General features: G+C 38.9%; 2 protein-coding genes across 9 annotated transcripts in view; one reads left to right on the top strand and one right to left on the bottom strand.

Moving 5' to 3' along the window:
- The window catches only part of PSIP1 (PC4 and SRSF1 interacting protein 1), a 32,375-nt gene extending 31,520 nt beyond the window's left edge, over nt 1-855 (bottom strand). The window contains exons 1-2 of one of the 3 annotated variants that reach the window (XM_054651907.2): nt 720-855; nt 42-228 (exon numbers count right to left, since the gene is read on the bottom strand). In XM_054651907.2, the coding sequence (XP_054507882.1) occupies nt 42-113 (72 nt within the window). In that variant the 5' untranslated portion in view covers nt 114-228; nt 720-855. The other 2 variants (XM_077172127.1, XM_077172128.1) reach the window with 2 other exon arrangements.
- A 2,735-nt stretch (nt 856-3,590) lies between these two features.
- Nucleotides 3,591-24,224, top strand: part of CCDC171 (coiled-coil domain containing 171) — a 158,303-nt gene continuing 137,669 nt past the window's right edge. For 4 of the 6 annotated variants that reach the window (XR_013180148.1, XM_077172122.1, XM_077172124.1 and 1 more), the window contains exons 1-6: nt 3,591-3,874; nt 6,850-7,022; nt 12,800-12,932; nt 14,446-14,620; nt 17,140-17,321; nt 22,178-22,324. Coding sequence is in view for 5 of the 6 variants with exons in the window: in XM_077172122.1 (XP_077028237.1) it covers nt 6,976-7,022; nt 12,800-12,932; nt 14,446-14,620; nt 17,140-17,321; nt 22,178-22,324 (684 nt within the window). In the remaining variant the exon portion in view is untranslated. Of the gene's footprint in view, nt 3,875-6,849; nt 7,023-12,799; nt 12,933-14,445; nt 14,621-17,139; nt 17,322-22,177; nt 22,325-24,224 lie in introns of those variants that run through there. The other 2 variants (XM_077172123.1, XM_077172126.1) reach the window with 2 other exon arrangements.

Genomic DNA, 24,224 nt, shown 5'->3' with positions numbered 1-24,224 from the left:
CAGAGAAGGAGGCGAGGTAGGGGGAGGAGGGCGAGCCTTACCCTGGCCGGCCAATGGGGGTAACCTTTCATCTTGGCGAAGATCAAGTCTCCGGGTTTGAAATCTCGGCTCATGTTTTCTCACCAACGTGACGCCCTGTTGCCGCCAGGCGAGCCGGGCTCAGAGAAGGAAAGGCTCTGCACCTCCAGAAACCACCGAGGTACTGCCAGCCACACGAGGTGCCACTCGCTGCCGGGATAAACACACCGGGGCGGGAGAGAGCAGAGAAGGGCAACACAAGAAGGCACGTCAGCAAGGGGGGGCGGCCCCCGGCTAGGGCGCGCTGCGCCGTGCCCGCCCTTCACCCCGGCGAAGAGACCCCCCGGGCACTCCGCAGCGCCAGCGCCCGCCCGCGGGCAGGGCCAGGCCGCCCCGGCCGGGACAGCCGCCCGCCGCCTCGTCCCGCTCTCCCCTCTGCTCGACCGGCCGCTCGCCCCCTCACGCACGCGGGCACGATGGCGCGAGAGCGCTGCAGGGGGGCAGGGGGGGAGGGAGGGGGCGCGCGGAAAAGAAACTCCGCCCGCCCGCCTCTTCTCCATCCATTCCTTTTTCTCGCTCTCTCCCTCTTCCCCCCGACCCATCTTTCTCTTCCTCTCTCTCTCGCATTCTCCCTCTCCCTCTCTCTCCCCAGCCCGCCCGCCCGCCGCTTCACCGCCGGCGGTGAACTCGCCGCTACCAACCGCGCTGGCGTCCGGCCCGCCGCCCGCCGCGGGAAACCCAGCCGCGCCGCCTCCTCCCGCCAGCGGGCCGGTACCACCCGGCAAGCCGCACAGGGGCGGCGGGGGAGCTCAGGAGGGCCGGCCAGGACTCGGCCAGCGCCCCGCCCAAAGACAGACGCCTCGGCTCCAGCCTCCACGCCTGCAGAAATGCGGGAACCCACGAGAGGAAAGAGACCGCCGGATCCGAGGCAGGGTTGGAGAAAGGAATGGGAAAAGTCTCGTTCGCTCCCTCTCCCCGCAGTGAGAAAAATGGTTCGTTCCTCCTCCGGTGGGGGCGGAGCAGCCGGGACGCCGCTGGAGGGAAAGGAGGCGGACGGGGAGGAAGAAAGGAGGAGGAGGAGCAGTAGCAGGAGGTGCCGCCGCAGCGGCGCGGCTGTGGGACCGCCCCCGGCCGCGGTGGCGGCGGGAGCCGATCTGAGCATCGCCGCACACGGGGGAATGGGCCCTGCTCAGCCGCTGACAGGCTGGCGTGGTTAATGAGCGCCAATCTCCTTTCCAAAGCGGGCGAGTGCGGCTGTCCCCGCGGGGCCCTTTGTGTGTCTCACGCCCCACGAGCTCTGCTACAGAGCCGTTCCCTTGCCGGGCTTTTCATCCCTTCTTGCTGCCGGACCCAAAGCTGCCCGTGTCACCCGAGTACTCCCCAGCCACTTGCTTGATGTCCTGACTTCCCCCAGCATACAACAACTCACGGTTGTTCGATTTTTTGAAGTCTGTAACAGAATCCTTATTTGCTATTTAGTCGCCATTAATTCCTGTGTTTGGTGGAGATTTTTTTTTTTTTGGTTGGTTGGTTGATTGGTTTTGTTTCCTAACTAGAATTGCTACTAATTCAGACTATATTACTCCCCTTGTCCTCTCCATATCTATTCTCTCCTGGTTTGTTTACCAGTCCACATTAAGCTTCCTCCTCACCTAGCATTTCAAGCCATTATGTCCTCCTCTCCTGTTTCTGTCAGCTGATCTCCTTAGTGAGCACATCAGCCACCGCCAGCCTCCCCACAAATACCTTTCTTCAAAGTGAAGATCGCAAAACCAGATATAAACCCACTACCTTCTTTATTATGGCCTGCTTATGGCCTGTCCTGCTGTGTCTAATTCCAGTTCTGCATCAAAAATTAGCTTGCCTGTCAACCCCCTCTGGGTTTAGTCCTATGTGATGGCCCCACCTGCAAGTCATAGTATGGCACAAAAAATTACTCCTTACACTGTTTCACAGGGGCAGACCTAGCCATTTTATGCTCAAGTTTCCATCTTTGGTGTGTGGCCTGATGCACAAGTTTTACAGGTCAGTTTTCTGTCAGCTCTCCTCTGTGCCACTTGAGCATAAACATAAATCCTTGTGAGAAGAATTATCTTACCTCTTCCAGTTTTGATACTATGTCCCTAACTGCTGAAGTTAGGGAAACTCAAGTCAGGCCCAAAACATCAACTTCAGCTGCCACAGAGCAAGTTGTGATTTGTTCTAGGCTCTCTCCTCCTTAGATGCAAAATGTTGTTTTATAAACTTTAACTGTAAAATTTCACACCATCTGTGTTATCCAGTTTGTTCTTGCTTTTTTTCTGATGGCTGAAACAAGTCAGATCTGTTCGATTTTCTTGAAGGTGGCAAAGTTCATATTCCTGAAATCAACTTTCTCATAAAAAATGGAAAATCATCAATATGTTAAGACAGATAAAAAACTTTCTTCCTATGCAAAAATGAATGACCACTTGGGACAAAAGTCCCCATCCCTTGTGGTATTTAAAAGACATATAGATGCAGCAGTTAGGGACATGGTTTAGTGGTGGCCATGGCAGTGCTGGGTTAATGGTAGGACTTTTTGATCTTAGATGTCTTTTCCAACCAAAATAATTCTATATATGGTTCTATATATGATATGTATTTTTCAGTATGAGAGGAAGGAAAAGTGTTTGTTTAACTACATGCATTCAGCAACAGTATTGTGTCTAAAGTAATTTTTGTGAATCAATATAAAAAACAGTGTGTGGGACATTTGGGGCAGTTAAGCTAATATTACTACTGGTTCATAATTTCCCAAGTTTTTATACTGCCAAAACCTATCACACCATTCAAACATGATGCCAAGTCTCTGCTTCCTTTCATATTATCACATAACTTATATTTTTTTCATTAACTGAGGCTATTTTTCATATTAATTTTTGACTACTCATCAGACAACAGCAGAGAGGACATCCTTTTCACTCTGTATTTTTGATCAAAAACCCTAACCATGCTGTTATTAAAAGAACTGCAACATAATGAAATCTATTGTTGTGAACCTGGGCAAAGAACTTAATTCATTTGGAACTAGACATTTGGAATAATTACATGATGGAGAAGCACAAAAACCATCAGTAAAAGCCAATTATAGAAATCAAGTTAGAGACTAGAAATTAAGTTTTGAGTCTTTATCTCAGAGGGCAAAAATATTACAGAGCTTTTTAATTTTTAGTAAAGATTCAATTTGTACCTTGAAGGCTATACCACTGACATTACTGCTATTGTCCACTTCTCTAGGATATGGTGGGGTAGATTTTATTCACTCACTCGCTTATGCTGCTGCTGTTTGACATCATACATGTTTACACCTGGGTCTTGAAATTCTCGGCGGAGCTGTTTCAAGGAAACCTTTCCCTTTGTACAGTGAGGCGACCAGAAGGGCAATGCCAACCTCGTTACCGATCTCCCCCATCCTGCTGTGACTTTCGTCCCAGGGTCTCTCGAAACCATTTACCTGTTGGTTTCCTCTTGATAATACGAGGGAACAGCGTGCTGCCCGAATCCGAGGCCATGCACACCTCAGCCTGGCTCTCACGTCAGGCGCTCATTTCCATTTCCTATCGCACGTTCTGCCTTCGGAACCCGAAGCGCCCGCCACAGGCCGCGCGCCGCCCGCCCGCTCGCCCGCCCGCTGATGACGTTACGCCGTGGCCGGAAGTTGCCGTTGCGGAGGCGCGCCGCGCCGGCCGCGTCCCTGCTGGCGGTACCTGGGAACGGCGCCGCGCTTCCCGGCGCTTCCCGGCGCTTCCCTGCCCTTCCCGGCTGCCCGGAGCGGCCCCGGGGTGCTGCTGCTGGAGCTCTGTTCTCACCTTGTTCCCTCAGGCCTTCCTGCCAGGTAAAGCGCCAAAGCCGCCGTTACGGCGTGCGCGCAGCCAGCGCCGCTCCGGGACAAGCGGTGCGAAGGGATGCCTCTACTTTGGTTTTTAGCTTGCTTAAAATTTTTCAGCTCGCGTTAGTGGAAAGCTAGTGGCTCGTTCAGCCGAAACTGGTGAGCTCTTAGAGTTGCAGCACAGATGTGGTAGTTCCGCCTGGCTTGGTGTGTTTCAAATTAGTACATCTTGGTTAGATTCAGTTTGCTGAGGGAACCTTAGAGATCCTCCAGTTCCATTCCTTTGCCGAGGGCAGGGGACACCTCCCACTAAACCAGAGCTCCATCCAGCCTGGTCTTGGAACACTTCCAGGGATGGGCATCCACGGCTTCTCTGGGCAACCTGTTCCAGTGCCTCAACACCCTCACATTAAAAAATTTCTTCCCCACATCCAGTCTAAATCAATGGCCTTCATAAAGCTAGTAAAGCATATTCAAAAGTTGGTGAGGAGAATAAGCCACAAATTTTGTTGGTAACATCCATCTAATGTATTACCTCCTCAAGTAAAAACTTCCTAACTATTTTGTTTTATTGTGGGGCTTTGACGAGCCACTCCATGCCCCTTCAATTTTTTTTTTCCCTGATTGAAATAGCATGCTTTTGGAGTGTATCCATTTGTGTGGTAGTAAACAATGGAGGTGCATCTTACCAGAGAGATGTTGTATATTCAAGGTCATTAGCATTCCCAGAAAACAGTCATTAGATATTCCCTTTTCCCCTCCTTCGCCAAAATAATTAAAATACTTAAAAGTAATTTCAGAAAGTTCTAAAACTTCAGGTATGAAGTGTCAGAGGAGATTTTGCTTATATTTTGAGACAGATTTTTTTTTCTGCTGCATCTACTTAATTGCACCTCTTTTTTTTTTCATTTTCTACTTTTCAAATTTTGGTATAAAGCCACATACATATTTTTGACAATAAATATTAAGAAAAGGGTGGTATAAAAACCTAGTTTCTTAGTGTTCAGAGCTATGTCTGAAGGTTTCAGCTCCAAATTTTCAGTTCCACTAACACGAGCTGAAAATTTGGAACAATTGATAGAGGATACCTCATTTTTCTTGATACCAGGATATCTAATTTTCTTTTTTATCGAAGAATCTAACATCTGTGTTGAGTACTGCAAGTACTTTGTCAAGAATTTCTTCTCTCATGTAAAGTTAAAGTTTTCAGTATGCAAGTCACAAATAATGGAACTTAACATGTGCCTAGAAATTATACTACAGGCTATACTTTGAAAATGAGGTTTTCAACTATTTTCTCATTTGAGAAGAGAAAAAAAAGCTATGCTGTTTTTTCAAGGAGTGCGAGTTACATGGCAATTGTTGTGTTTTGAGTTTTATGAACACATGTACCAAGGTGAATTCTGATGTGTAGATGTTAAAAATCACAAAGGATACATGTAGCTATTCTATATGAATATACTGCTTTTCCATAAAAACAAAACAAACAAAGAAAAAACCCAAACCAAAAACTCAGAGTTGTTAGAAGTAAGTTTATTTTTGCTGCATTTTTTGTTAAAATTATAGATTGAAGCAGAAATTTTTTTTTTCTTCTCCATATTTCTAGTGCAGCCACTGGAATTACTAAAATCAGTTTATATTAATATATTACACCAACTGCTGGCATTGGACACCGCAATATAAAATATACATTAAAGTATTGGAGAGCATTGAAAGGAGGGCTGCAAGGTTGGTGAAAACATTGTGAGGGATGGCTGAGGTCACTTGGTCTGTTCAGCCTGCAGGACACTGAAGGGAGATCTCATTGCAGCTACAACTTCCTCACAAGGGCAATGGGAGGGACAGGCACTGATCCTTAATCTCTGATGACCAGTGACAGGACAGAGGGAATGGCCTGAAACTGAGTCGGGGGGGTTTAGGCTGGATATTCAGAAAAGGTCCTTCACCCTTAGGTGAATGTGGTTAGACCCTGGAGCAGCTCCCCAGGGCAGTGGTCACAGCACCAGCCTGACAGAATTCAAGGAGCATTGGGACAATGCTCTCAGGCACATGGTGTGACTCTTGGGGTGTGCTGTGCAGGGCCAGGAGTTCGGACTTGATAGTTCTAATGGTGCCTTCCAACTCAGCTTATTCTATGATTCTGTGGACATGTGACTGCAAACCGGGGATGGTAAAAATGGAGTCCAGGTGAGTTTCCTGCTTTGGACTTTAATATGGATGTCCATCTGCTGTCATGTTCAAAAACAAACCTTTATGGCTCATCAATATTGACTGTTGAATACAGCTTATATATCATGTTACCTTGCTTTAATTAATGAAAAGACGTCTTTAATGAGTTGGCTGTGCAACTTGACATAAGCAATGGAATTTTTTTCATCCATTGCGTTATAAATATATGTTTTATGTTGTCTATATTGATTTCTTTTTTATTGTGACATTAAATTAATGATTTTTTCTAAAGATGAGTGGAGTTACAGTTCAATTTAGAATTCCTTCTGTATAGTCCTAACTATTGCTAATTTATCTAATACAATAAAAATATGTTCAAATAGAAAATTCCAGGTTTGTAAAACACTTGGAAGACTTGCTGTGTTAAAGGCTGTTATCAGACAGCACACTAGTACATTCAATCATGGTATACACTTTTATCTTCAATAGAATTATTTTGAAGAGAAATGGAGTTTGTAATATGTTTACGAGATAGACGATCAGTGTGTGGGAACAAAATACCTTTTACTGATATTCTGAAAACCTTGGCAGGAGACATTCTGCTATGTTACTATATATGTATATATTGATCTACAGTATTTAAGCTTTGAGGATTAGAAGTACAATTCACATAGATGTCTAAAACTGTAAAATTATAGTTGGTAGTTGTTCATATGACATAGTAGTAACACTGTTTTCTAACTGCTTGTGAGTATTAACAAATGATTCTTTCATTATGTTGGCAAATAAATTAAAGCATGTCTCTGTTACAGATTGTAATGTTTTTATGATATGGAAGAATCATCTTGGAAGCTTGTCAAGTAAATGTATATACAGTCAACAATTCATTCTCCAGAGTTTATGGTTTATGCAGCTTGAAAAGCTGTCTATTGGCCATCATGAGTTCATCCTCTCCAGTCAACTACTCTGTCACAGAAGATAGAAGGTGAGTTTCATTTCTGGTTTTTTTTAGTCTAGTAATATAGTTTTGGGTTTTGTGGTTTATTTTCCAGATCTCTGAAATTGTGTAATTCAGACTGAAAAAAGAACCAACCACGGTGTGATATAAGCAAGCTATGCCATGTCAATACAGTTATTAGATCTTAATTATGGAATGGCCAGGGTTGGAACAGACCTCAAAGATCCTTGAATTCCAACCTCTTTGGAGGGGGACACCTTCCATGGGACGAGATTGCACAGAGCCCCATGCACCTTGGTCTTGAGCCAGCTGCCAGGAATGTGGTGTCCATAGCTTCTCTGGGCAACCAGTTCCAATGCCTCACCACTCTCAGAGTAAAGGATTTTTCTAATATCTAATCTAAACCTTCTCTTCTTCTGTTTAAAACCATTCTTTATTGTTTTGTCACTACATGCTATTGTAAAGAGTCTCTCTCCATCTTTCTTGTAGACTCCCTTCTGGTGCTGGAGGGCCACAGTTGGGTCACCCTGAAGCTTCTCTTCTCCAGAGTGAACAAACCCAATTCCCTCAGCCTTGCACCAGTTCACCTCAGGAAAGGTGCTCTATCCCTCTCATCAACTTCTTGGGCGTCCTCTGGACATGCTTCAACAGGTCCATGTCCTTCCTGAGCTGGATGCAGCCCTGCAGGTGGGGTCTCAGCAGAGCAGAGCAGAGGGGCAGAATCCCCTCCCTGGCCCTGCTGCCCACACTGCTTTGGATGCAGCCCAGGACACATTTGACTTTCTGAGTTGTGAGTGCCCATGGCTGGGTCATGTCCAGCCTCTCATCCACCAGCACCCCCAAATCCTTCTTGGCAGGGCTGCTCTGATCTGTTCATTCCCAGCCTGTGCTGGTGCTGGGGCTTGCCCTGACCCAGGTGCAGCACCTTGCACTTGGTCTTAGTAAGCCTCCTGAGATTCCCATGGGCCCACTTCTTGAGCTTGTCCAGGTCCCCCTGGATGGCATCCTGTCCTTCAGGTGTATCAGGTGCACCACTCAGCTTGGTGTTATCTGCAGACTTGGTCAGAGAGCAGTCAATCCCTATGTCTGTGTCATTAATGAAGATACTAAATAACATGATCCCAGTATGGATCCTGAGGGACACCACTTGTCATTTATGTTCTTTTGGGACTCTGAACCATTAATCATTATCCTCTGGATACTACTGTCCAACTGTTCTCATATCCACCAGCAATGAGTCCACCCATCAAATCCATTTCTCCAATTTAGAGAGAAGGATGTTGTGGAGGACTGTGTCAAAAGACTTTACAAAAGCCAAGATAAATGCCGTCTGTAGCCCTTCCTTTGTCCACTAATGTTGTCATGTTACTGGGCAATAAATTGTCTACACCTGGTGAGCTAACACAATGGTTGTTCTCCTACAGCCATTGGCCTGTGGAACTGCACAATGCCCATTATGTGAGAAGGAGAACTGGAAGTTCACCCAGTGCCCTGCCAGCTTGACTATGTCAGCTGTAACATTGGTGTCCCTGACCACTGTGGACTACCAGAGAGACCCCCAGGACAGAGGAATACATGCTTAAAGGAGAGGGAAAATACTTAAATGATAATGAGTAAATTATTATCATGTGTATTTTTATTCTGGGACAATCAATGAATATGTATGTAAAATACAGTGTATAATCAGAAATTTTACTATACTCAGCATGCAAGAGTGTAGGAGGAGCTACTGCCTTGTGCATCTGGTTGAATAAAGAATGCCTGCTTCTTAATATTACATTGCTGTTAAGGAGTTTGTTATTTTCTTGAATTTTTGGCAGCAGTCACTCCATCATTGCAGGTGTGCATACTGGCCATCTGATATGAAACAATTCTCACAGGGGTATAGGAGACATGACAGAGGTAGTTTTTGTCTCCATTTGGGAACAATGTTGCAGAGTTCCAGAAGGGTTTTCTACAATAGCTGTGGGGGTAGAGGTTGGTTATAAGTGTTGCACATGGCTCTTATTTTTTCAAACCTGGTATGTGTCTGATCTTTGGCACAATTAAACTTTAATTCATTCTGTTTATCTTAACTGAGAGAGCTATTTGTTACAATTTAAAATCTGATTGTAAGAACCTGCTGGTTGTATAGCACTAGCACAATTCAGTAAATAGATACTTTGGATAGGAAGTCGGGCTAGGGGCTGCTTCTTCAACTGGAGAAGTTTAGCATAATTACACTGCTACATAGTAAGTAAAAGAAAGTTCCTCTGATGCAAAATTACTGTACATTTTCAGCCATATATGGAAGAAAAGCTAGTGAAAACTGTTTCTCTGTGATGTTCTTTGTTGACTGTAATTAGCTGACTTGTGAAGTGAGTGTGAATTTTTGAGCATTCTGTGATGTAGTACTCAAAAGATGTTTCATCTGCTGATATGCTTTCTTAAAGAGTCTTAAAGTACTAGCAAAAATGGTGTCTTAGATAAAAGATCTAGCTGGTAAAATACATGTTTTCATTCAAAACCAATGATCAACAAACTATTAATATATGAAAATGGAAATGCAAAGCAGTCTCTGATTTCCTCCTAGAATGAAAATCATACATGATTTGAAACTTTCCAGAGATTTTGCCTGATTTTGTGACTTAAGCTTCCAAGAACTTTATGCTTGTAGCACTTCTACTGGTAAATGAATATGGAAGAAAGACTCTTCTACAGTTGGTAGTATGAAGGTTTCATAAAGTACTTACGGCATGTGCTGATGATGCTGTGAGGATTAAAGAAAATACCACAGAAATAAGGTGGCTCATTTAGTTCCTATTTTATTTGAGTTCCTATTTTATTTGAAAATATTTAAGTAATAAATTAGTGAAGTGGTAACATAATATTCTGCCAGTTTTCTTGTCTTTTTTTTAAGTTGCTGATTTTGCTCTATACTAAGAACAAAAATAGGCTTTTCTGCTTTGTATTTTTAAGTTCTTTCTAATAATATTGTAAGTTTAGAAGCTGTGCATAAGAAGTTATTTTCAATGCTTTTTTCTCCCAGTACTTACAGTTATGTTGTTTGTCTTCATGCTCTTATGCACATTTTTCATTTCTATAATGTCCCTAATTTGCTATTGTGGTATCCATGTAACTTGTTTGTAGTGGGTTTTTTTTTCCCACTACTGGTCCAGTTAAGCACATAGTTAAATTTTTCTCTGAGTAAGTTTTATTGTGCCGGTATCTCCAGTACACTCTTTTTTTTTTTTCCTGGATAATTAATAGAAGAATTGAAAGGAAGAACTTTATTAAGAGCTGATTGTCATAAAGACCAAGGTAATTTCCTTAAAGATTTGAATGTGTTTCTTTTTAATTACTTTAAAAAAAGTACTTGTTCCCTTGCTTTCATTTCATGTGCTCTCCTTGCAAGAAGTATTAAATATCATCAGGCTTAAGTAGAATGACCTCCCCGCTGCCCACAAACTATCAAAATGGTTACCCTTTTTTTAATCCTTGGTTTTTGCATTAGTCACCCCTAGCTTTCACTTTGGGTCCTGTTTTTCCCCCTACCCGGTGCTTTGTTAACCTTGGTGCCACCAGGTTTTTGGCTGTCTTTTGATGAGACAGATACTTCTTGTATAATCCTTGAATTAAACAACCTACTTTTCATCTGTTTTCCCCAGCCATGGGAAAATAAAGGTCTACCAAACCTTTATATGATGTCCACAAAAAATCTTTCGTACAGTTTACAGGTGCTCTTGATGCTGAATTGATTTTTGCTTTTTTTTCTTTTATATATTTTCTATATTCTTTACACATATATTTGTAGCTCTGTAGCCTATCATAGTATTCATAGCTAGCATTTTACCTATTCTATTAGACAGAGAAACAAAATAAATTTCCCAGTAGCTCCAATCTGGGGGTCCAATGTTAGATTTTTGTGGACACCAAGGTTGAAGTCCACAAAACTCCGAGACACATTTTCATAAACCAAATTTAGTTCCTGTCTAAAGTGGGGGAATTGAAAGAAGATTGAACTGTGAGGAAATTACCTTACCACTTACATCTCTAATTGGGGATTTTTGTTACACATGCTAATTTGCTAAACATAAAAGTTGTATACATGTTATGCTACATGTGCATCTTCAGTGTTTTCCACCTGGAGAATTGTGCACCTAAGGATCCTTATAATGGTCCCCTTTTTATCACCTGTGTCTGGCCCATGATTTTAGGATGAGTGAAAAAGTATTACTCTCACTGTTCAGATTCTTCTTACTTCCTTCCTGATTTACCACATATTTTCTTAATTGCATTAGCTAAGAGTTGCTTAAAATAATGATATAGGATTTTACTGGTTGTTTGCCCTTTGAGATATGTTGGTTCCTCTGGGTATGTAAATACTGAAGCTAGTAATGTGCCAGTGATTTTCTTGCAGTACATGTAGGTTTTAATGATCTTTATCTCCTACATATATTAAAAATATAAAATGTGTTAAGTACACGGCACCCTGTGGACCAAGTACTGATGACATACAATTATTCTGATCACACAGATGAAGTCCATCTTGTTTTTAAATGAAGATTTGACAGCATTTATTAAATTATAAAATATTTATAGGCTGCAGCTAAAAACCTGAAATTTCATCATTTGTTGTTATTAATATCTTTAAAGGCTACATTTAATCTAGAACACTGTTCCACTTGTTGATGACATTTGTGTTTGTCAGCTTATGTGAGAAAACATATCATCAGGTAAAGGTTTTAGTTGTGAAAAATGTTAATGGTGCCTGTGCATAAATCTAGGAGTAAAGTGATAATTTTTTTATTTAGAAAAACCCAGTATACTGGAATTTATGAAACTGTTCTTTCTGTAATTAATTAAGACTTCATGTAGACCAAGGTAAGCTATTTTAGTATTTTCAGCTCTGCATGAAATGATGCCAACTTTTTTGTTTAGTTTAACCGTGTTTCTTTTTACAGTTTAATTCATATTTAGTGGCTCTTTCACTTTTGTGTGGAACATCTGATTAGTAGAGCCATTGTTACATAGTTTTAGTAATTTGAAAAATGATGTATATCAAATAATGTGAAGGCTGAGTTTCAGCTCGTGAAGTACTTTGAGTTGTCCACTTTGAAGTTATAATAATTGGTTGCAAGATTATTAAGCTAGTTAATTAAATATATATTTTTATACTAATTTTCCACTCTCTACATAAAAGCTTGTTTTGATTATTTTGATAGTACTTGTGATGCTCAGAGGCAAATCCTGTTACCTGCCAAGTAGATTTTTCTTTGGCTGAAAAAGTAGTGGAAATAACATAACAGAGTATTTTAGAGGACTACACCTTTAGTTTGTATTTTTTTTTGTGAACAGTTGCTTATCTGTAGTTTAGATATATATTTATATATATATATTTTTGAAAACAAAATGTGGAAGAGTGAGATTTATTCCACATTTATGCATTTGTTGCATGACAGTGATGCTTTTGAGACAGTAATTCATGTTAAAAATGAGCCTTACTGAAAAGATAGACAGAAACTTGCTAGTCATTTTAATATATGTTATTGAAATTATGTTTGTAACCATCCTGGAAGTTTATTGGATCAATAATAAAAATAATGAAAAGCATGCTTAAATCGACTTACGGAAATTAAAAGTGCATATCTAATATAAGTTCCTACTTTTACATCTCTCACAGTTTGCATAATAAGCAACAGTAGGCATAGCTTTACTTAAGCGAATGTATAGAGCTTTGGACCCACAATCTGATAATTAAATAAGGGAACATTAAAACTTAAAAGAAATGCTTATGTTTTCTTTAAAATGATACTATCTTGCAGCTTACATAATGAGGAATGTGAGTTACTGCAGAAGAGCACTAAGTTGGAATTGGATGCTGTTTTAGGTCTGAAATGGAAACTTCTTCAAGCTAAAAAAGAAAATTTGGACTTGGCTATTAAACACAATCAAGAAGTAAGGACGTCTTTTTCACTTGCCTTATTTTACTCTTGGAATAAATGTCATCTTATTTCATTGAAGTAATATTCTCAGATGGTAGATCAAAAGCATAGTCTGTAACTGGAAAATATGAAGAAAGGTATCACAGTACAGACCTCTTATGCCTGTTCATAGATACTGTTAGCACCTCTACTGTCACTGTTAATAGTTAAAGGTGAGGTAGGTAACTCAAGCACTTCTCAACAGCAAAATGCAGAAGAATCTTGTACACCCCGAGCTCAAAGTAAGAGATTGTTTGTTTGTTTGTTTGTTTGTTTGTTTTAATCCAGATAGTTCCATGGATCCATTTTTTGCAATGACACCACAGTTGATAAGGCAGTGGGAAAATAACAATCTAACTGAAGCACAAGAACAAGTCATTGTGGGACAAGCAGGCATCTCTTATTTTGGGTACAGACCTACGTAATAAATGTACATGGAACAACAAACTTGTTTTATTGGCTGTACTTAGCCAAAACCAGATGAATGAGCATCCACATCAACTTCTCCTGGGAGATTGCCTAGAGCAGAATTACTACCTACAGTAGTAGTAATACTTCTTCAGTAGCATAGTTTAAACCAGATTATCAACTGCCAGATTGTGGGAAGCAAATGTGGGAACTGAGCCTAGCAGCAATATACTGAAACTGATTACAACTCAGCACCCACCTTTTCCTGTATTTGTTAGTCAGGGAACTGACATTCAGACTAAAGAAAAGGTTAATTGAGTATATTCTTAATGCTACATCATTTCAGTACTAGTTTGCTGCAACAACATCAAGGAAATCCTTTATAATGTGGGTGATTTCCCATGTATGAAATTCTCATTTACCAGAATATTGCTACTTTGTAGATGTTCTGATTGAGTATGTATCTTACTTTCCATCTTCTTGTGTTGGAATGTCTTGAACTTGGTTTTTTGAATCCAGTTTTTGGCAGCAAAGATTGTTTCTCAGCCTGTATAAGATCCCTTTTGGAAATGTTTTCTATTCTTAGTTTGTTGTGTGTTAGCATTAAAGGCATCTGTTTGACTACTGAGCATTATTGGACTGAATTTTATGCTTGTATATGTACTTGTGAGTTACTAGATGTCTGGTAATCTAGTATCCCAATATGACTGTTCTGAATGTTACCAGAAAATCATCTGGAATATAATGTTTCTCTTTATGGCTTTTTTTCCTCTGAGGTGCAGGAAGATGACAGTAATGTATGGTAAATTTTTTTAAGGTGGTATATTTTTGAAAAATAGAGGGGGATGTTTAAGGTACATGAAATTCATCTGGGAAAAGGATCAGTTCACAAAAACCAGTATCAAAATGTGCATAAGCATGCAGTTGCAAGATTGTATTTCAAATTCAAGTGGAATAAGATGGCAGTTGTGGATGTGATTCCAAGTATCTTTAAAAAGTATTCTGTAGGTGTGTTTCTGTTACATATTGCACTTCTTCAAGGGAACATTGTTAACAGTTTTGTGAAATTTATTTTCTAGGTATCCAACTATGAAAAACAGATAATCAAATTACGGTCAGAATTTGAGAGAGGAGAGGCCGTTCGACAAGGTCTGGAGTATGAATTGGCAGTTGCCAGAAAAGGTGCCCATCTGAAAATGTGTACTGCAGAAGAAGAATTAAGTGATGCAAAAAACAAACTTGTGGAACTGCAAGGTAGGTTTCAAAGAAGTAAAGATGGAATAAAAGCCAAGTCTGTTTCATGTCATTAAAGTAAGTCAGAAGCAGGGACTTAATTACATTTTCTAGTTTATTGCTGCTTTTCTTGAATCTCTTATCCATCTGCTTTTGAAAACTCATAAGAGTTCACAAAGCTCTTACTGTCTCATGTGTGGATTCGAACTAACTAACCCTGTGGCTAACCCTTCCAACCCTTCTTTCCTCTTGGCCATCACCTTCTGTTATTTCTTCCTTCAGTGCTGTCTGTGTATGGAACTGTAATCATGGTGGCCATCTTCACAACCAGGTTATCCCTGTGTCTGGTAGTTCTTCCTTTTCCATTTTAGAGGGAAAAAAAGGAAGGAAAAAGAATAGGAAAAATTAACTCCTGCTCATTTGTTTGCACTATTTCCAGCAGGTTTTTTCCAGAAGTTCTCATCATATGTGTATTTCCTTTCATCTTTTCAAATGTGTAAAGATTTTTATTGTTCATGTCTGGTTTATTTTCTTCTTGTTGTTTTTGTTTCTTTTTTTTTATAGTAATGTGGGTTATGACTATAGTATGTGGAAGGGAAGGTTTTTACGTAGACTTTTTATTTCCTGCTACTTTTCAGAAACTCAGATTTCCTTTATACTTCTCAAATAGAGAGATTTCTCATTCTTACAAGGAAATGAGGTGCATTCTTAGTTACCTAAACTACTGTATCTATTTCATGAAGTACAGGAGATGTATATGTGAGTTTGATGAGCTGTTGATATTCAGTGAAGAGTTTGGAGTACTCCTAGAAGATTTTAACCTTCCAAGAACCAAAACAGTCTGGATCTTGCTAGTACTTAAAGTAACCAGTATTTTTAAGATGTTTGGAAAGCTGAACTTTCATTCCTTTGGAGAACACATGAATAATCAAAAATCTTACGGATTGCAAACACATTAAAAATAATGAATCTTAAGGATTGTAATCTGGTAAAAAGCTTTTTTTTCCCCCTTTAGAAATTTCTCTGTGATTACAAATGGAAGACTTGAATTGCTAGTTTCTCACCTAGAGCAAATTCATGTTTCTTTCCATGTGTGCTGGTTTCCTTGCCAGTATAAGAATCATGCCATGCAGGTACCAAGAGGCCTGACTCGGGAGGGACTGATGAGGATGGAACCACAGCACAGTGAACCTATTCTGCTGGGCTGCCTGTCACTTTTCTGAATAGACTGGGCTGTGAGGCTGTGGTGAGGGGACTGGAGAACAAAAAGGGGATAGCAGAGGCTTTACAGAGGCAAGGGATATCTTCTTAAATGCACATGTGTGTTAGTCTCTTTCAATACCTTAGTCAATAATTTGCAGTCTGTCAATTGACAACAAATTCCATTGGCTGAAATTTCTCAAACTTTTAATGTCTGTGACAAGTGCCATAGAAACCAAATTATAATTTTGCTGCTTAATTTTTTAGCAATTAGTAATTTTCTGCTTCTTTTCCTTTGCCAATTGGAGCCTTTCTCACTTCACAGTGTGCTTTGGTATGACCCCAGCATATCTTTTCAGGCTGAATGCTTCATTAGTGCCTTGTACCCTTCAGTGTTTGCTCCAGATTTTTTTCTGCTGTACTTTTTCAGGGTTGATTTTCTGCCATCTGGCAGTCCTTTCCTGTCATTGTGTCCACTGATTCTCTGTGTCATCTTAATGTGCTCTCTTAATTTCATTATTTTCTGACTAGGAAGAAATGTCAGAAAACTGGGATGGATTTGAAATAAAATCCTGTTGCAAAGTGGTGATAACTTAAATGCCAATGCAGCTAGTTATATTCAGTAAAATAAAAAGCTGTTGTAAAATATTTTCTCCTATAAAGGTTATGAAGGTTATGCTTACAGGTCATGAGATTTCCGTGGCATTTAAGCTTTCACTGAAGTGTGTATACAATGTTCCCCATTTCAGGTAATTTATGGGCTGAAGATTTAGATGTCTTGAGGAGCAGTTAACCCAACCTACCTTAGGTTTATCTACAGTCTCTTTCATGGAACAGGTGCCTATCTTTACTGTCATTTAAACTGAGCGCAAATTTAATTTATACAGACTAATAGCTATATCAAATATGAAATGTTTTTTCAAATTATTTGTGAGATTATTTGGAAATAATCTGGCAAAATATAGAAATCTGAAATTAAGTCTTCCATTCTATAAAGATGTAATTTCACAGAATCACAGAATATGCTGATTCGGAAGGGACCTACAAAGAATTATCTCAGGTTTTTATCCTTTTCCAAGAGAAAAAAGTGTTTTAATTTTTAAAATCTGTCAAATATTCCTATGTTCTTGTGGGAAAGATGTGATAGATTCCAAAATTTGCTGGTTTCTTCTTAGAGAAGTTGGTGCTCTCCAGTGCTGGAGAGTTAACGTTGCAGCGTTCTACTGGGTATCAAAATACACAGAAGAACTGATGATCATTATGTGGTTGGGTTTTTTTTCTGGATATGTTTTGCCGTGCTGCTTCTACCTTTTTTCTTTCTCTTTTTCTGTAAACAATAGTACTCAATGAAAACCTTCAGCAGAAAGTGACAGAGACTGAGGAAACATTTCATAATGCTCAACAGAAGTGGGAAGAAGAACAGCAGAGACTTGCGAAGGTGAAGGATGATATCAGCAGGATTTATAACAATGAATATGTATTCCTTCTTAAAGAAAGAAACGAAGTAGAAACTATTTTACTGGTATGGTGTATTAATAGTTGGAAAGTTGCATTAGATAATGGCTGGAACTTTTTTGGTGTGAAGTGTGTAGTGGATTGAGGTCTTTCTGATGTAGGAAAACATCCCCCAAGTAGCTAAATGCTGCACAATATTTCTGAAGGACATAGCCTTATTAAGTTACACTTGGCTTGTCACAGTCTTTCTTACTTTAAGAAAAGTGTTACAGCTGATTTTGATGGTAAATGCCTAAATGAAGTTACCAGAGCACAGTCCATTTGCACTGGCATGATATTTGATACTGAGTCAGTAAAATCAGGAAACCTAACACCCACTGATTCAATTTCCCTGTTACTTCCCCCAGTATGACATCCAATAGCCTGTGAATATGAAAACAGTTTGTATAATATGAAGACCACATACTTTCAGGGAACCTGAACAGTGATGATGGGATTTCAAGCTGTGCATTGTATGTTACTCACTTCATACCACATAAGAAAAGTAAGCATTGTTGGAAATTCTGCCATTTGGTTAGATAAAAATCACCTAATAATAAGAGATGGCATTATAATCTGTTCTACAGTCTGGGGTTTTGTTATTTAGTAATTAATTTCATCATATTTCCTCATTTATGCTGATATTTATATATCCTTTGGGTGTTAAATGTGTAAAAAGTAATAAAAGTACGAACTTATTTTTACACCTTTTTTAGACAGTCAAGCTACTCAAAACTGAAATATGTTTAGAAGAAATCATGTAGCATTATGGTGTGGAAGTGCTGAGTAAACATACCTAACTTTTGCCTGCTTCACAGGGACACAAGCAATTACACCACTGTACTTCAATTGTACTTTTGTCTTTTTAAATTACAAGTTACATATGTTGTATCTTACCTATGTAAAAAGACTATTTGATGAAAAACCAGAATGTATTCAACTGTATTTTTCTTCATAAAAAGAGATGTATGCAGAGGCTCTGTTAAGGCTGGTAGACATTTGAATTGCATGATGTATGCAGAGAACAGATTGCTGCTACAAGATTAACTTTTTAATATATTTCCTTCCTTTGTAGTCCCTTCTAAGATGTGACAGACTTGTCTCAATTGGGATGGGCATTAATCAAGCAGTAGAAAATTTTCTGGTTACTTTCTTCCCAGCTGGTCAGCTCCAGGCCTGGGACAGTACCAGTCTTCCTAAATGACACTAAATTTACTTGGTAGCTTGATAGCCAAATTCTGACAGCAAACCTACCTCTTAGGATGCTGTTGCTCAGATTCTATATGGCATCTGTAGAAGCAGCTCACAAAACAAAACAGGGCAGAGACACTCCCTAAATTACGTATATTTCAGAAGTACTGTGTACTGACTCTTCAGCTGTTTGAAGGCATGGTCTGGAAGGACCAGATTAGTGGTGCACTAATGACACCCAGGCAATGTGGATGAATGGTGTTTCTGTGCATGGACTGCAAAAGGAGTTGCATTGTGATGTTTATCCTAATGACAAGAGACCTGATAGTGGAAAAGGACCCACTGATTTGAATTTTCTCTGAATGAAGGATAAAAAGGAAATTCCCTCATCCTCTCAATAATTTTGTCGATATGTTGAACAGTACTTTGGGAGACTAATTGGGAGAACTGTAAAGGTATAGTTAAAAAAAAAAAGGAGAGAAAGAGAAGGTTTCAGAGTAGAATATGTGAATTCATTGACAGGTGATACCCTAAGGTCCTTCTCAAACCAACAGAAACATAAATCAGTTTTCACTCAAAGTCAATGCTTGAAAAACTAAGGTTAGATTTAGGCTATGAGGAAACTTACTCTTAGACAAAGTTTTCTTATTAAGTTGCCAGGTAAAGCACGCTAAGAGTGGTGTTTTGGCTCTGTGTTCTGGCTAACAGTAGACTGACTTAAGTTGAGGAGGGTTTGGAAGGGACTTTTCATCTCTTGTATATAGAGTTTAGAAGTGTTTATTTAGTGCATTTAATACTGTATGAAAATAATGATGTTTTAAGAAGTATCCTGTACTCTTAGAAGTGATGTTTATCCTTAGATGAAAAGGAAGTGGGTTGCTCGGGTCATTGTATTCCTTGTCAATGTGTGTTGATTTGGAAGTGGAAGGTGATTTGTAGAAGCAGTGGTTTGGTTGGAAGATTGTACTAAAGCTATATAATTGTTCTCTCCTAAAGTATGTGATTCATTATTAGATGTCAACTACCAGTATTGCTTTGAATAGCAAAATTTTTGGATTTAGTTCAATTGCAAATAGTTCAATTTTTTCTGCTTTGTTTTTGTAGTGTTCCCTTGCCCATTACCCTAGTTATAGTTACATATAGTTGTAAAATTCTGGGAAATAAAGCATACATACATTAATATTAAATCTGGACTTGACTATCTTAGTTGTTGTTTGAAAGCTTAACTGATTTTATTTGGCAGATAAGTATCAGATGGGTCTACGTTTGTAAACTAAAGCTTCAAATGTGTTCCAGTCTTTAGTGTTGTGTATTTACAGTCCTGTTTTAAATAATTTGTAATTATTTTGAGTTATGAGATGAAAGCTACATAAAGTGGTCTTAATATGTACGAAGAAGTAAGATTCTAAACATGGATGGCAAATCCTGGTTCTAAACTTTGTGAACTACAAGTCTGAACTTAGCTATGAAAATGCTCAGGTAGATGTAGAAATGAAGTCAATTTAATCTACTAAAATGTGTCTCTATGATATGGAGTTAAAGTAATCCTCTCTGCTTTCTAACAAAGGAAGTTTTGTGTTGTGCTATATTGAGTGTGCTTAGCCTTGTGTTTGGTACATGGAAAAGATGCTGGAGTTCAATAGTAAGTGCAATAGCATCATCTTGTGGTGAGTCATAATATAGTATTGCTTCACAGAGGCACTCAGTTTTTCCTTGAACTGTTTGTGAAATTGTGTTGTTTATACACACTCTAAACCAACCGACCAGCCATGTTTTTGATAAGCAAATATGTATAGTGAGCGTGTGAGTGACACACAGATACACATGTATATATAAAGGTGTTTCTTTTTTAGCATGGTTTCCTTCTGAGCCTTCCAAGTGTGGGTAACTGCTGGAACAGTCTTACACAGTTATACTGTGTCTGAAAAGTTCAGAGACTTCGAGATTCTGAAGTCATGACTTGTTTAACAAGCTTAATGTACTATTGGTGTCAGTTTTTTGAAGTCTTGACATAGTATTTTTCCAGGAAGCTATGTATTACTTATTTCATATACACTTTTCACAGCTCACTTCTGTTAATATGTGGAAGATAAATCTGAAGAGAAATATTTCTGTATTTTTCCAATATAGAGAAGATGATAGATGTGAATTTGAGTAAAAATATCTGGTTTTTTTGCATCCTGATGGGAAGAAACCTCTCCATTGTCTTGGTATTACAAGAAAAGTTAGAAGATTACCTTAAATTTAATCCATATCCAGGTAGACTGTTTTTGAAATATTTTGATTTACCGAGGTTCCTGTTTTTTAATTCACTTGTTTCACAAGCATGCTCCTTTTTATCTTTTCAGAGAATGCCAAAAAATCATGCCATAGTGTCTCCACATGAAAAAAAGTGAAAGTTAATTAATTTTTTCAGTTACTAGTCAGTGATAATGGAGTGGCACTAGGTGTAAATAAGGGAGTCATGAATCCCTTAGTGTCATATTTGAGAGACCAAAACTTTCTACCTTCAGTCATAAGGAACTTCTAAAATTTGTTTTAAACTTTGGAAAAGACTCATATTTCTTTGGTCTTCATGTATAAACATGGTCCTGTCAAATTTCAATCTTCCGAAGAATCGTTCTTTATTAATCATTCATTTTCTTTTCCTTCTCCTCCCTGCTCTGCAGATGCCTTATGATTAGTAATTTTCAGGAACAAGATTATGTGATGTAAGAGTAATAGCAGAATTTGTAGACCAACTGGCTTATTTTCACAAAATGTCTCTTTCCATGATAAATGATAGGAATAAATGAACAGGAGGACTTAAGATAATCTTTCTGTGTTTTGTGCAGAAAGTAATTGGCTTTCAAAAGGTCTTCCAGCTAAGTCACTGGATTTGTAACTTGTTTCTGATGCTAGTTATGGAGCACCTTACTCCTGTCCACTAGACCAAAGCTATTCTTTTTTAAGGCCTCTGGAATCGCCAGCTTAAATATGCACTAGGCTACTGGGGGCTCATTATTTGACTCCTTTATTCCGTGTCTGGTGTAACATGAATGAGGATTTTTTAGTAGTGACTCCACAGACCTGCTGAGTCCAATAGTGCTAGTAATTACACCAACCTGTATCTTGGTTCAACTTCCAAAAGAAGAAATTGGGTGGGGGCGGACACAACAGCTTAGTTATTTTATCTTTCCAAGAAATTCATAGTTCATATAACTAATTCTGTAATTCAGTTTCTGAGAAAAGTCCTCAGAATAGTAGAAATTAAGAATATTTCTTCTATGGGAGTAACTTCCAACATATGTCTTATTACTTGATTTGAGGTTCTAAAAGTTAGAATAATAACAAATTTCTAAATAAAATTTCTGTCATTTCATCAAATGCACTTAACTGTTTCCCTCTCCACCATTGCCATCGAGCTGCAAGAGAGAACAGATTGGAGGAGCAGCCTTGTACTTCTTTAGAGAAAAATTTCCTGCGGAGAATTGGCTCTGATTTTAGTATTATTGCAGAAGGTCATGTTTGTAGTGAGTTGTGAGCCAACATATGTTATCTGGTGGTGAAGGAAGAACGTCTGTTGTTGGGTAAATGCTTGACATGTGCTTATGTGTTAGATTTTATTAACCTGTTCTGATGCACTCTTTCCTGTTTTGATCCTTCTACTTTATCTTAGCAAAAGTAACTCTAAAACCCTTATATCTTTTCTAGGAGCTGAATAATGAACTACAAAATATGCGCAAGAAATTAAAAGATGTGGAGGAGGAACACAGTGGCTGTAATGAGATGTTGAGATGCCAGGCCAATGAACTTAAATGCAGCACTGAACGAGAGAAGAGACTTTTAAAGGAACTTGAAGTAAGGTTTTTTGACTATTGCTATTAGTCTCAACAAGCCCTGACACTGAGCAATTTCATTTTTGAGGGATGAAACCTTCCAGTTAGGCTGGAATTCTGTGTACTTGATGAACAAAATATTGAACATCTGTTTTGCAGAAATGGCTGAACAGGTGAATGCCACTTTTGTTATGAGCTTGGCTTGAGACTTGTATTTGAACAGCAGATAGGAAAAGGCTTATATAAGTGTGAAAACAAGGCTAGCTTTACTTCAGGAAATTTAAAGTCTTAATTTGTCTATCTTCTTATATATTTTGGTTTAACGGATTTCTGGTGGAGAATCTGCAGGAGCTGCAAAAATTGCCAGATGATGTGCTAGGTGAGGGAGTAGAATATTGAAAGATCACAATGGTCTTACAGCAGCCTCCTCCTAGAGTTAGTTACTAGAGTTAGTTACTGCACATTTAGTTTTCCTCTCTGTTGAGTGACATCCATGGTTGAGAAGTCTCTAGTCTTTTGAGAATAATATCTTGTAAATAGGCTCTTTACACTAACCAGCTAGTTTGCTCCTAAGTTTCAATATTTTATTTGTCAACTGATAGGTTTTGTAGTAGTTATGTTATATGTTTGTACAGTCTGGACCAAGACTTTCTTCCTAGAATATTTGTTATTGCAGAAAATCATATTGAGTGGACAATTCTTTATCCTGATGTATGTTTTCTACCAAAGGCATCTTTAAATATTTTCTGCAATGAATTTAAAAGAACTGTCACTTCTTAAATATTGAACCCTTAAAGGAACAAGTGACATAGTTTTCAGCTGTGTTTTTTCTTCTGTTGTTTTTCTCTTAAAGGTAAAAGAAATGTTTTCAGTGTTGATTTTTAGGTAGGTAGAGTCCTGCATTAAAGATTAAGCACAAAAGAAAATACCTGCAGGGAAGATCAAAGCTCATCAACTAAAAACACTGACTTATTGACCAACAAGGTAGACCTTTGTGCCCTCAAAGAATTCTACAGGAAATCTATTGTCATGTATTTTGAGCTGCACTTACTGGCCTAAGTGGAATTGCCTTCAGTTGGAATGTGTTGCATACTGTGAAGTTCCAATAGCCCTTTTAAAAAAGCATCAAGTTTTACTTCCCTGTACTTGAGTAAGGACTCTTCTTATGACCTCACGGCTTTTTGTATACTAACAGAAAAGTCATGAGCTTAAAGGAAGAGAAAGGCAGCAAATAATTTATCTTTTTAAATACTTTGATTGAATATACCCACCAGCTGTAAATTTGAAAAGAAAGGATGCAATTCCTTGGAAATATACAATTGCTGTACCCTAATGATGGTCTAATTAGGGAAATGCTACCCTCTAACCATAATAATTTTTTTTTTTTTTGCTTCTAAATTTTTTGTTACTATTTTAACTTTCTGAATATCTTAATAATGTAGGAAGAGAGATTCAGTCTGCAGGAAAATGAGTCTTGTGTTACTTATTGATAAGGATAGCTATTTAAGCAGTGATTAAGGGAAAGTATAGGATGAAACCTCTTGCATTTAAAAGTTAAAGAAAATTAGCACAAGTCTTTGAATCAAAAAACCAAAATAGGTTAGACTTCAATACATATCCTGTTGGGAGCTTGCATCTCACTCTACCATCTTAGAAGTAAATTGCATATGTGTAATTATCTGAAAGGGCCTACAGTAACCTTGTAGATGGTGATTCTACCACTTTCCTCAGCAGCCTCCTCCTATGCTTTGCAACCCTTGCCACAAGGAATTTTTTCCTCATATCCAATCTAAACTTCCGCTGGTACAAGTTGAGGTCATTTCCTCTCATTCTGTCACTTGTTACCTGTGAAAAGAGACTGACTCCCACCTGGCTACAGCCTCCTTTCAGGCAGTTGTAGAGAGTGATAAGGTCACCCCTGA

Source organism: Agelaius phoeniceus, chromosome Z (genome assembly GCF_051311805.1).
Source record: "Agelaius phoeniceus isolate bAgePho1 chromosome Z, bAgePho1.hap1, whole genome shotgun sequence".
In the NCBI taxonomy this organism is placed as follows: domain Eukaryota; kingdom Metazoa; phylum Chordata; class Aves; order Passeriformes; family Icteridae; genus Agelaius; species Agelaius phoeniceus.
This window is presented reverse-complemented; position numbering and strand designations above follow the sequence as displayed.